A 13242-nucleotide genomic window follows, 5' to 3' on the forward strand; every position below is an offset into this window, starting at 1 on the left:
TCCCAAAAGTTGGGCTCTTTGGGTTTATCATACACTGTCTTGCTGACATCATTAACCCCGAGTCTATTCCACTGATCCTCCCTTCTATCTCTTAGCCAGTACCATATTGATTTAATGACTGCTGCTTTATAGTATAGTTTGATATCTGGTACTGCTAGGCCCCCTTCCTTCACATTTTTTTTCATTATTTCCCTTGATATTCTTGATCTTTTGTTATTTCAAATGAAATTTGTTATAGTTTTTTCTAATTCAGTAAAGAAGTTTTTTGGTAGCTTGATAGGTATGGCGCTAAATAGGTAAATTAATTTATTATGTTAGCTCGTCTTACCCATGAGGAATCAATGGCTTTCCAATTGTTGAGATCCAGTTTTATTTGTTTGGAAAGTGTTTTGTAGTTGTTTTCATATAATAGCTGTGTTTGTTTTGTTAGATTGATTCCCAAGTATTTTATGTTGTCTAGGGTGATTTTAAATGGTGTTTCTCTTTCTACCTCTTGCTGTTCTAATGTGTTGGAAATGTATAGAAATGCTGATGATTTATGTGCATTTATTTTGTATCCTGCCACTTTGCTAAAGTTGTTGATTATTTCTACCAGCCTCTTAGTTGATTCTCTAGGATTTTTTAAGTAAACCATCATATCATCTGCAAAGAGTGATAGCTTAGTCTCCTCATTGCCTATTTTGATACCTTCAATTTCTTTTTCTTCTCTAATTGCTATTGCTAGTGTTTCTAGTACTATGTTGAATAATAGAGGTGATAATGGGCATCCTTGTTTCACTCCTGATCTTATTGGGAAGGCTTCTAATTTATCCCCATTGCATATAATGCTTGTTGATGGTTTTAGGTATATATTGTTTATTATTTTTAGGAAGGGTCCTTCTATTCCTATACTTTTCAATGTTTTCAATAGGAATGGATGCTGTATTTTGTTTGCAATGTTTTTATGTGCTAATAGATGGTCAATCTTTGTGAATGTACCACTTGCTGCTGAAAATATGGTGTATTCCTTTTTATCCCTATTTATTTTTCTCCATATATCTTTTAACTCTAGTTTTTCTAAGATTTCATTCATATCTCTTACTTCTTTCTCATTTATTTTTTAGTTTGACCTATCTATATCAGATAGAGGAAGGTTCAGGTTTCCCACTAGTATAATGGGAGATAAATACTATCTATTTCTTCCTTAAGCTCCAATACTTTCTCCTTTAAAAATCTGAATGCTATACCATTTTGTGTATACATGTTGAGTATTGATATTTCCTTATTGTCTATACTGCCTTTTATCAGGATGTAATTAACTTCCTTATCTCTTTTAACTAGATCTGTTTTTGCTTTGGCTTTGTCAGATATCATGATTGCAACACCTGCCTTCTTTTTCTCAATTGATGCCCAATAAATTCTGCTCCAGCCTCTTATCTTTACCCTGTGTATGTCTACCCGCCTAATGTGTGTTTCTTCTAGACAACATATGGTAGAATTTTGGTTTTTAAGCTACTCTGCTATCTGCTTCTGTTTGAGTTGAATTCATCCCATTCACATTCAGAGTTATGATTACCATCTGTGTATTCCTGATCATTTTGATTTTTCTATTTTAGCCCTGCCCTTTCTTCTTTCCCTATTTCCTTCTACACCAGTGTTTTGCTTAATCAGTCCCCCCCCCCCATTATTTTACATTCCTTCCCACCCCCTCCCTTCTTATTCTCCTCTTATTTCTCTTTAAGGTCTATTAATTGCCCCCACCTCCACCAGCCTTTCTCTTCCTTTTAATACTCCCAGTACCATTCCCCTCCTTCATTATTCCCTCTGAACTTCCATGTAGAGTAAGATAGAATTCTATACTCCAGTAGTCCTGACTGTTCTTCTCTCTCAGAACTGATTCCACTGAGAGTAAGGTTTAAGTATTACCCATTACCACTCTCTTCTCCCTTCTTTTTTTTTTTTAACCCTTACCTTCTGTCTTGGAGTCAATACTGTGTATTGGCTTCAAGGCAGAAGAGTGATAAGGGTAGGCAATGGGGGTCAAGTGACTTGACCAGAGTCACACAGCTGGGAAGTGTCTGAGACCAGATTTGAACCTAGGACCTCCCATCTCTAGGCCTGGCTCTCAATCTGCTGAGCTACCCAGCTGCCCCCTTCCTCCCTTCTTATAATATTATTCTCCTCTTCCTCTTCCCCCCTCCCCCATGCATCTCTTTATGTGGTATAATTTATCCTATTTTTATTCTTCAAGTTTCTTTTAGTACCATCCTCTTTTTTTTGTCCCCCCCCAAATTTTTTTTATATATCATCTTGAACAACTTAATACCACACAACCTCTGCCTATTAATAATTCTTCTATCTACTATGATAATTAAAATAGTTTTTATGAGTTACAAATATTATTTTTCCATATAGGAATATAATCAATTTGACCTTACTGAAGCCCTTAAATTTTTTTCCCCTCTTTCTTATTTATCTTGTCATGTTTCTCTTGAATTTTGGATTTGCACACTAAATTTTCCATTTAGTTCTGGTCTTTTCTTTAGGAATGCTTAGAAATCTCCTATTTTGTTAAATGTCCATATCTTCCTCTGAAAGTATATAGTCAGCTTTGATGGGTAGGTGAACCAATACTCTTGACTTCCTGAATATCGTATTCCAAGCCTTGTGGTCCTTTCGTGTTGTAATAGGGAAAAAGAATTTAAGAGTAGGAGAGCAGATTTAGCAGGTAGGCTAAGGGCAAAACTTTGGCTGTAAGCCATGGACATTCTAAATAGAATTCAGGAGAAGAGAGAGGAGAGAGAAAAACTGTCAGTGCTGGTGTGTGAGGGGTTTGGAGCAGAAGTCCAGCCAGCAGTGACTACATGAGCTAGGGATCTTTGGGATTGGAGAAATTTGAAGACAACATCTCTCAAGACAACCCTTAGTAGAGGATAGTGTCTGTTTTCTGGTGGACAGCTTGCAGGCATTTTTCCCTATCTGGTATCTTTTGGATTATTGGCTTTGCAAGGAGTTGGTTCCTCGTATCCTGAAGCCATCAAGGAAGTGACCTGGACCATTTGTGAGAAACCCCAATATCCAGCTCTCTCCCTCTAGTCCTTGGCCAAGGATGTCTGCCTGACTGAATTTGACAGAGAAACTCTCCCTTAGAACTCCAGTTCTTGTCAGTTCTTGTCAGTTCTTGTCAGTTAGAGATTCCTAGTTTTACAGATATAACTCTCCCACTCTCCTGACTCTTATAATACAATTAAACTCTTTTGTTTTCCTTCCTGTTTGTTTCCTCTTACCTCAAGGAACTGATAGTGTGTGAGTTGTTAATCTTTTATTCTTATAAAAAGTGTGGAGACTGCTACATCCTGTGTAATTCTGACTGGGGCTCCTTTATATCCGATTTGTCTCTTTTTGGCTGCTTGCAATATTTTTTCTGTGGCCTTGAAGCTCTTGAATTTGGCTGTAACATTCCTGGTGGTTGTCTTTTGGGGATTTAATGTAGGGGGTGGTCTATGGATTCTTTCAATGTCTATTTTGCCCTCTTGTTCAAGAATATCAGGGCAGTTTTCTTGGATAATTTCTTATAATATAATGTCAAAGCTTTTATTTTTTTCCAGGCTTTCAGGTAGACCAATAATTCTCAAATTGTCTCACCTAGATCTGTTTTCCATCTCAGTGATCTTTTCAGTGAGATATTTCATGTTTCCTTCTATTTTTTTCATTTTTTTTATTTTTCTTTATTAATTCTTGCTGTCTCATGAGAGCTTTAATTTCTACTTGCCCACTTCTAGTTTTTGAAGATGATTTTCAGCTATGATCTTTTTATTTTCCTTTTCAGTTTGGTCTATCCTGCTTTTCATGGCTTCTAGCAGGTCAGTTCTGGGCTCAAATTTGCTTATTACTTCATTTAATTTCTGTGCCTCTTTTTCCATATGGGCAATTTTGCCTTTTAAGCTGTTATTTTATTTTTGTATTACTTCTATTTCTTTTTACCACTTTTTTTCTATCTTTCTTACTTGGTTCTTGAACTCCTTTTTGAGTTCCTCAAGAGCTTGTGATCAATTTCCATTGTTTTTGGAGAATGTGGATGTATTTGCTTATTTGTCACTCTCTGCTGTTGCTTCTATATTTTGGTTTTTTCTCCATAGAGATTATCCAGGGTCAAGAGTTTTGTTTGCTGCTGCTTTTTCCTTTTCCCACTAGTGGATTGGGGTTCCTGCATGTTGATTGCTTTCTTAGCTTCTGTCTTGCAGGACTTTACCTTCCCGCTCAGAAGCCTGAATGAGGACAAGTAATGTAATGTTCTTCCTGTAGCATGCTTTAAAGCATTTTGCCCTGAGGCTATCTTTTCAGCCCCTGCTGCCTTGGCTGTATCTAGCCCTGTGTCTGCCCAAGCTCTATGCTCCACCACCCAGGATTCACACTCTTTGGCCTCAGGTCTCAAGTCTCACTGCCAAGGCCTTGCACTGCCCTCAGGGATAAGTCTGTGGTGCTTTTAGCCAGCCCCAAAGAATTTAGAGATTGCCATGGCCCTTTCTCTGACTCTGGCATGGTAGGTGGTGTGGGGGAGGAGTAAATTGGCTCACGCTTTGATTAGTATAGTTTCACCCCCTTATAGCATGGGAATCCCCAAACGCTGCTTACCTTTAAGACTGTGTCCCATGGGAGAGCCTCTTTACTTATCTGATTTTTATTTCTGTCCTTTCGAAATGCTTTATAATGATTTACTGGAGGGACTATTAAGAAGGCTCCTGCCACTAAGCCTCCATCTTAGCTCTACCCCCACTCTTCAGATTTTAGCTCTGAAAATAACATATAGCTCTCTCTGTCTACTGCTAAATTTTGCTCATCACTTTATTCCATGTAGATCTATTAAAAAGCATTCCATGTTGTCTGCTCAAAGTAAGCCTTGTAGAGACCAAGTTTCTTGTTTTATGTCTCTACCTTTGTACATAACTTCCTATCATAATGGCTAATGCCAGTTCTAGTCAACTTCATTTCATTTTGACATGCATTTACTGAGTTGATCACTCAGTTTTTCTTTGAACATCCAGATAGATCTGCAACATCTCCTTAATCTTCTTCTTGATTTTATAATTTTTAATAACTATCTTGCCCAGGCCAGAAGTAGTCTAGATCCCATTACTGATTGTCATGGGAAGTTTTTACTTATTCCATTTTTTTGGAATAAAAAAATTTTTTTAACCCTTACTTTCAATCTTAGAATTAACACTGTGTATTGCTTCTAAGGCAGAAAAGTGGTAAGGGGTAGACAATCAGGGTTAAGTGACTTGCCCAGGATTGGAGAAGTGTCTGAAGCCAGATTTGAGCCTAGGACCTCTTGTCTCTAGGCTTGGCTTTCAATCCACTGAGTTACCAAGATGCTCCTACTTATTCCACTTTCAATCCAGGCTTGTTTGCTCCTCCTTAAGCAATTTGGTAGCTCCCCTCACCTCCTCACTCTTTGGAGTTCATCATATTAATGTTAAACTTAGTGTGGATACCTGAGCAATATAGTCAACTGGAGACTGGAACTCTAGAGCTCAAGAGATCCAACCAACCTCTGCTCTCTTGGCAGCAGGGATTATAGGCATATGCTGGCATACTCAAGAACCCCCTTCTCTTAATCCTTAAAGCAACAAATAACCTTGGGTCTAGGGCAGGACATCAACAGCTTCTTACCACGAATGCCACTAGTGGGACTGTAAAATTCCATTTGCGGCCTTAGGGACAAGATAAGAAGCAGCAATGCAAAGGAAGCCAGAACTCCAATATTTCTGAATACCAATAGTGTCAGCCTTATTGGTAGAAAGAATCTTAGATGTCATCTGGTTCAGTCACCCATCTAGAGTAAATTACAACCTTCTACAACTTGCCTCACACATAACTAGACTATGCCCAAACACTCCCAGGGAAAGGATTCTCACTGCATTTTCTATCAGCCTGGTCTGCCATGATTCAACTCTAAAATAGAAAACCCAAGTTCAAACCCAACCTCAGACCATTAATACCTGGACAAATCATTTATCCTCTCTTTGCTTCTACTCAACTGTAAAGTGAAGATAATAACATCTAACCTAGCAAGGTTGTCGTGAGCATCAAATGAGGTAATATTTGTAAAGTGCTTAGTACAACGCTTGGCACATAATGGGCATTATTGTATAAATACTTATTCCCTTCTCTTCCCCCTTCCTGAAATCTTTCCATGCACCCTTTGGAGGTCTGTGGACCTGAGTTTAAGAACCCCTGCCTTAAGATATTTGAAGGTAGTTAGCCTTCACTTGAAGGTATGTAGCCCTTCATTTTACTTCCATGTGATATGGTTTCCAAATCCCTTACCATCCTGGTTGCCATTCTCTGGACACTCCCTGGTTTGTAGAGTTCCTTTTGTGTGGTGCACAGAAATGAATATGATACTATAGATGTGGTCTGACCAGAACGGAGTACACTGGGGCTGTTGTCTTACTTGATCTAGACACTCTACTATTAATGTAACCTAATGTTGAATTTTTTTTTTTTAGTTTTGAAAGGACTTTTTTTAAAGAGTAAAATGGGATAGCCTGCTTTTTAAAAGAAATTTTAAAAGCTCAGTTGAGCCCACGTGGAGCTCACCATTAGTAGAGCTTGAAAGGAATAGTAGAGGTTTTTGTTCATGCTGTATAGAAAATCTTTTATTCTCCTAGAGCAGTGCTTAAGATTTCCAGATTTCCTATTGAAACTCAGAGGTAATCCGCAATACAAAATCACTTTTACAGAAATTATAGGTTTCTGCCACTTTGTTGCACAATTTCTGAAGAACAGTGTATTTGGGCCCTGTTTATCTCATCTTTTTTTTTCCCAGCCAAATGAGATCTTTCTTTGCCCCTGCCTCTCCTTTTTCTATCTAGCTTCCTTAAAGCCCATACCAGAATTACTGTCTCCTGTTGCTCTAATTTTGCCATTCTAGTCCATCTATGAGTTTAGAACAGGGGTCCTTAACCTGAGGTCTGTGAACTTGAATGGGAAAACAATTATATCTTTATTTTTGCTAACCTGTAAGTAAAATTGAACATTTCTTCAGTTGCTTACTTCAGTTATGCCTGAGAATGGATCTATAAACTTTGCCTAATGGGTTCATGATAAAAAAAAATAGATTAAAAATTCCTCATCTAAATGACACCTTCTCCTATTTTCCTGTTGGATATGGACTAGACATATAATTTCATATTGTTGGTCTGTGCCTTCTTGGCAGCTTATGGTCTTAGAGAGTTTCTTAGAGCATTGAGAATTTAAGTAACTTTCCCAGTATCACAGCAATGTTTTATTTAGTTTATTAGTGCACCAAAATGCTGATTGTTGAATGGTGTACTTAGCAAATAAAATTTAAAGCATTTTGCATAAGACTTATAAGATTGTGTGTTTTACCTAATTATTGTAGCTCCTATCACATATAGAGAAACTTCGAACATCTATGATAGAAGATCTGAATTCAAGTAATGTCTTTTATAAAAAAAGGATTGAAGAACTTGGGCAGCGACTCCAAGAACAGAATGAATTGATTATTACCCAGAGACAGCAGGTAAGTTTCGTTTGGGTTTTTTTGGGAATATGAATTATATTGGTATATGTACAAATATACTATCTTCCATATAGAAGGCATTAAATCAATGTTAATTCAATTAAAATGCCAGTTGTATAATATTTTTTATAATATTTTAGAATATTTGTAGGTTGTAAGATGATGAATCTTCATCTTCCTTGTGGCCTCATCTAGTCATGGAAGTGACCCAAGTTTTTGAAGGTTATTTAAGTATATCACAAGCTTTGGTAGGATTTAATAAAAGTTTGAGTTTAATTATCATCTCTTCATAGATGACTCCCAGAGGTATATATCCAACCCTTGTCTCTCTCCTGAGTTCTAGAAGGCTTCCATAACCAACTGCTTTTAGGGCATTTTAATTAAGTGCTCCATAGACACCTTGAACACAACTCCTAGACTGAACTCTTTTTTGACCGTTATTTCTATCTAGTGAACCACCATGCTTCTATTTGCTCAGGAATCATCCTTTTTTGCCCATACAAACTGTTAGGTGTCCTTATTCCAACTCCAACATTGAAAATGAATCATGTTCCCAAAGCTAGACTGGCTATTTCTAACCCTAGAGATCCTCACTTACCTTTAACCACATATCCATCAATTGCCAAATTTTGTCAATTCTGTCACCACATCTCTCATGCCTCTCTGCTTCCTGTCACTCTGATTTAGGATTTCATCACGCCTTGCCTCAATTACTGCAGTATCCCCCTAATTGGTTACCTTGACTTAAATCTCTACCCTATAGCTTTTTGGTCTTTTTGCTAAGAATAAGTGTAATTAATCTCTGTTCTTTCTCATGTATCCATCATTTATGTCCAATGCCAAATGTCCAGTTTCAAAATGATTTCTCTAAAGCATGTCATTCCCCAGCTCAATAAATTCTAGTGGCTTCCTGTTGCTTCTAGCATCAAATATAAATTTCTTTGTTTGACATTTAGAGCCTGGTTCCAACCTCCTTTTCCAGCCTTATCTAGATAACTGTATTTTCTGTAGAGTAATTTTGGTCCAACCAAACAGACCTTCTTGCTGTTCCTCTCATACAACACTTCATCTCCCATCTTCAGACTTTTGCCTTGGCTCTCCTCCATGTCTGGAATGCATGCCTGCTAACAACCTCTGCGTCTTAGAACCTCCAGTTTCCTTTAATGCTCAGTTCCAGCATCAGCTTCTTTATAAGATCTTTTCTGATTTTCTCAAGCTAGTAGTGGTGCCTACCCCTCCCCCAATTACCTTGTATTTGTTTCATAGGTTTTGTGTAGACATAGATATGGATATGTATACACACATATATCTGTATAAATATATACACATTGATTGATCGATTAGAAAGGTTTCTCATTTAGACTTGCGGTTGGACTGTGTTCCTACCCTCTATAAAGATCAGCCTAGCTAATTTTAGAAAAGCTTATCACCTCCAGAGAATTGAGTCTTGGGTGATTTTTTTTAAAAATTGATTTCTTTTATCCAAGTCAAGACAAGAGATTAAAGTCAGCTCCTGCTACATTTATGTCAGACTCTATGCTGAGCAGAAGGGACAAAAAGGAGGGCAAAATAAAGTACTAGTATGCTGAGAAATGGAGAAGTTGCAGTCTTTTTTCTGCATAGCAGCTATGCTGATGAAATCACAAATCATTCAACCAGTCAGCCATGCCTATAATGTGCCAGGCATTGGGAGGACAAATCTAGATTATTGAAATAAGATAGGTAAGAATGACTATATCTTCCTATGATGCTTATAAACTCTAGATGTGAACCACCAGCATAGTAAAGAAAAAGTATATATTTTTTGAGTAAAAGCAACTGATTTACTCCCTTGGCACTAGAAACATATTTTAAAGGTAAAAATCAGTGAGAGTAATTAAGTGGTGAAATTAACAGGTCCAAATTCCACATTTCTAGGGTTTTCCTTTGCCAAGGTGATTTGTAAAATAGTGAATAATCTCTGTATTGTAGGATTCAGGGCAAATTTTAATGGACTGACCATTATTCTCCACACACTGTCATATTAAGTCTATTTCTAGTTTTATGTGAGCTGCTCAAGTAGATTTTTCTTCTTTGCAGATTAAAGAGTTTGCCAGCAAGCCATTACATACAATCAATGAGCAAAATGGTAAGTTGAATTTCTTCACACTGCTTATAGCAATGGGCACCAGCTCTTAATCAAATGATTTTTTATATGTTGTAATCCTTGATATTTTAATTTGAGAGCTATTTTATAGTAAATAGTATATTTTTTAAAATTAGTTTAAAATGATTATTGGGCATAGTAGTAAAAGAAAATGATTTGGTCATTTCATGAGAGAAGTTTACCATAGACAACTCATATGGTTTTATTAGTGGCCTTGAAATGTCAAAAGAAATAAAGAAGACCCTATGGCACATTGAGTGAACCATTGGTGGCCAGTGGCAAATTTATTTGAGGGCATGAATAAAAAGGAAACTGGATGAGAAGGAGTGGATAGGTTGTGATCTTTATTGTTAGAAAATTATCCAAATGGATGAGACCTATAGATCCATTTGAGATTTGAGTAATACTAGGCACTGAATAAATACTACTTAATTTATAATATTTAGAGTATGGATGAAGCTTGCTTGCCTCACAGAATAATAAATTTGGCAGCTACATCAGCACACAAACTATCTACTAGGTTATGTAAGTGTTGAGACATATTAGTGGAGGGAGGACTCATTCTAGTGAAATCACAGATTATTGAATTATTGAGAGACTCAATTAATTTCACTTAACTCTTCAAAAAAATTTTAAATTATTAAGATTCTCCTGGTTGGTCTCTTGAGTTAATGACAAAAGTTTAAAACATAAGAGTTAGGATTGATTTAAGTCTAATTCTCTCCACATTCACAAGTTACTAACTTTGTAACAAGGATGCTGTTAGAGTTTCTATTCTGATTCAAGATCGGAAGGGAATTCCATCTTGGCCTTGGAACCACTTGACAGGTACAGGATCATCCAATAGAGCTTTATGTAAGATTTAAAATTAGTGTGGTTGTCGTTTATAAAATATTAAACCTTAAGTCAGAAAAAAAAACTGTTAGCAGCTTTTATTTACAACTAGATAGCGATATGAAATATAGGAAAGAGGTAGGAAAAAAATCACCTAGCTACAAATGCAGATCCGAAAGCGAGTCTTCCCAGAATACAAAGTCCTAATTAGGAAGCTGAAATCCAAAGAGCCAAGAGATGCTAAAAAACTGCTGAGAGCCTATAGCACACATGAGGCTAAGATTGCTGAGAATCTCATCAGAGCTCATGCTGAAAAGAGGGTCCCACTGAAGCATCAACCGAGAGAAGGTCTCCTTGCCGAAGCACCAGGGAAGCAAAGAGTGAATCTTGTCCTTCAGTCTCGCCTTTTATAGTCCCTTTTTCCACATCACTTCCTGTCTCTCTCCCACTTCATGGGAACCAATCACAGCCTCCCAATTTGCCTAGCACTGCCCAAGGGAGAGTGGTGCTTGGGACCTTTGGGGTTGTGAACTAGTAAGTGACATGAGCTCTCTTACTTGATGGTTAGCCAGGTACTAAGTAGGGGCATTTCAAGTTCTTGATTTGATTAAATTAAAGTTTGCTGATTGATTGCACATTAAAAATGAACTAGGAAAGTCTAATTCTCTCCACATTTATGATGTCAAGGTTGGGGATCCTTGGCTTCCCTACCAACTGGAAAAAGTTGGCTTGATGATGAAGCAGGACTTTTCTCCCCTCCACAAGAGAGGCTTTGAGAGTTTCTATACCATATTTAGAAATTGTCACTAAGAGAAATGGTATATAGCATTATGTGCTTTTAAAAAATTTAATCCTTGTATACTTAGTGTCATTCATTAGATTTTTTTGGTGAGGTTCTTTTTTTAAGGGTAGAGGAATGAGTTATTAAGAAAGAGTCTGCCAGCTTTGAAAACATTTTGCATTGCAACAGTTAAATTTTAAAGAAGACAAAATATTATCTTAATTTATAAATGATATTTAATTCTGTAATCAAAAAATATTCTTTAAGTCTACACTAACTAACCTTTATTCTTATTTTGATATTTCAGGGAAACTTCCTTCAAGGCAGACTTCAGAACCTAAATTACCTTTACCTGTACCAGCTATACAAAGTAAGCTTCTATAATAGATTCAGTCAGAATTTGACATCATTCATAAACTAAAGTAACACATTTGCTTATTTATTAACATCAGAAATATTTCTCTGAGCATATACATACTTTAGAGATTACATTTTTACTTCTTTACTCTGATAGCTGTATTTGACCTTGTTCTATAACACATTTTTCATAGACACAGTCAAGATTGTTGTAGCTGTAAAAACAAGCCTGTATGCCTTTATGTACAGTGTTTTAGATTAATCCATCTAATTTATTGTGTTCTATTTAGCAGGATGCTATTAGGAATTCTTTCTGGTACATTTCTCAGTTATTTGCCATGGGATTTCCCAGCATGAAAGGTATAAAATAATGCACTATCTGGGGAGAATATTGATCCCATTTAGGCTTTATTAGGGTAGTTGAGATCCTCTTTGCTACAGAGCTGAGGGGTCTGCATTTATTCCATGATTGCAATAGCATTGTCAAAGAACTGCCCAGTATCTCTGGTAAGGTTAAATACTCAGCTATGCCTAACTACTGGATGTAATTAAATGATAATTTAATAATAGTTAGGATTTATGTAATGCTTTATGGTCTGCCAAATATGTGACAAATATTATCTTGTTTGATCCTAACATCAAACCTGAGAAGCAGATATTATTTTTAGCCTCATTTTATAGCTAAAGAAACTTAAGCAGATAGAGATCAAGTGACTTGCCTGGGATCACACAGCTAATAATTGTCTCAGGCAGGATTCAAACTCGGGTCTTCCTCACTCTAGACTACATCACTTAAAAAACATAACTCCAACATCTTGAGCATTTCTAGATTAATTTTTTTTAATTTAATAATTTATTATCTCAATGGATTTTTATTTCTTTTCAACAAAATAAAAGAGAAAATTGTAAGGAAGGAGATATACTTAGAAATGAGCAAAAGAATAAAAAAGCAAATTTGTTCAGAGGCTCTTAGATTTAAGAAAGAAATTAAGGATAGGCAAGGAGAGATGGTGTTAAAGAAGATGGGCTTGAGAGTAAAGAAAAATTAAAAGGGCAACATAAATTATTTGGGGATATTCTATTATGGTGGGATTCATGTTCTTAATGAGAAAAGGTTGATGGATGATTTTAGCTAATAAGACCTTTCTGGTGCTCCTCATGATTTATTGTTTTACCTTTTTAGACATACATATTTTGGGGAAAAGTTTAGATGTCATAGCTCTGTGACCCTGGACAAGTCATTTAACCATGTTTGCTTCCATTTCCTCATCTGTAAAATGAATGGATATACCACCCCAGTATCTTTGCCAAGAAAACTCCAAATAGTCATGAAGTCAGACATGACTGAACAACAATAGTAATCAGATATCATGGGCTCCAAAATATTAGAGAAACAGCTATCTTTATTTCTCATAAATTAAAGCAGATAGAAGAATGTTTCTTACGTTATAGGAGGGGTGTGAGAGAGGAAGATGGGGAGAGAGAGAGAGAGGGAGAGGAAGAGGGAGAGACGGAGAGGGAGACAGACAGAGAGGAAGAGGGAGAGAGAGAGAGGGAGAGGGAAGGAGAGGGGGGGAGGAGAAAAGAGAGGGGGAA

The 13242-nt window shown here is 36.7% G+C and overlaps 1 protein-coding gene across 1 annotated transcript in view; it reads left to right on the forward strand.

Annotated features, from left to right (window-relative positions):
* Positions 1–13242, forward strand: part of DZIP1 (DAZ interacting zinc finger protein 1) — a 95429-nt gene that overhangs the window by 38615 nt on the left and 43572 nt on the right. Inside the window, exons 7-9 of the mRNA XM_044670568.1 lie at positions 7388–7528; positions 9608–9656; positions 11597–11659. Coding sequence (XP_044526503.1) covers positions 7388–7528; positions 9608–9656; positions 11597–11659 — 253 coding nt within the window. The remainder of the gene's footprint in view (positions 1–7387; positions 7529–9607; positions 9657–11596; positions 11660–13242) is intronic.

The sequence above is a fragment of the Gracilinanus agilis genome, chromosome 3 (genome assembly GCF_016433145.1).
Source record: "Gracilinanus agilis isolate LMUSP501 chromosome 3, AgileGrace, whole genome shotgun sequence".
In the NCBI taxonomy this organism is placed as follows: domain Eukaryota; kingdom Metazoa; phylum Chordata; class Mammalia; order Didelphimorphia; family Didelphidae; genus Gracilinanus; species Gracilinanus agilis.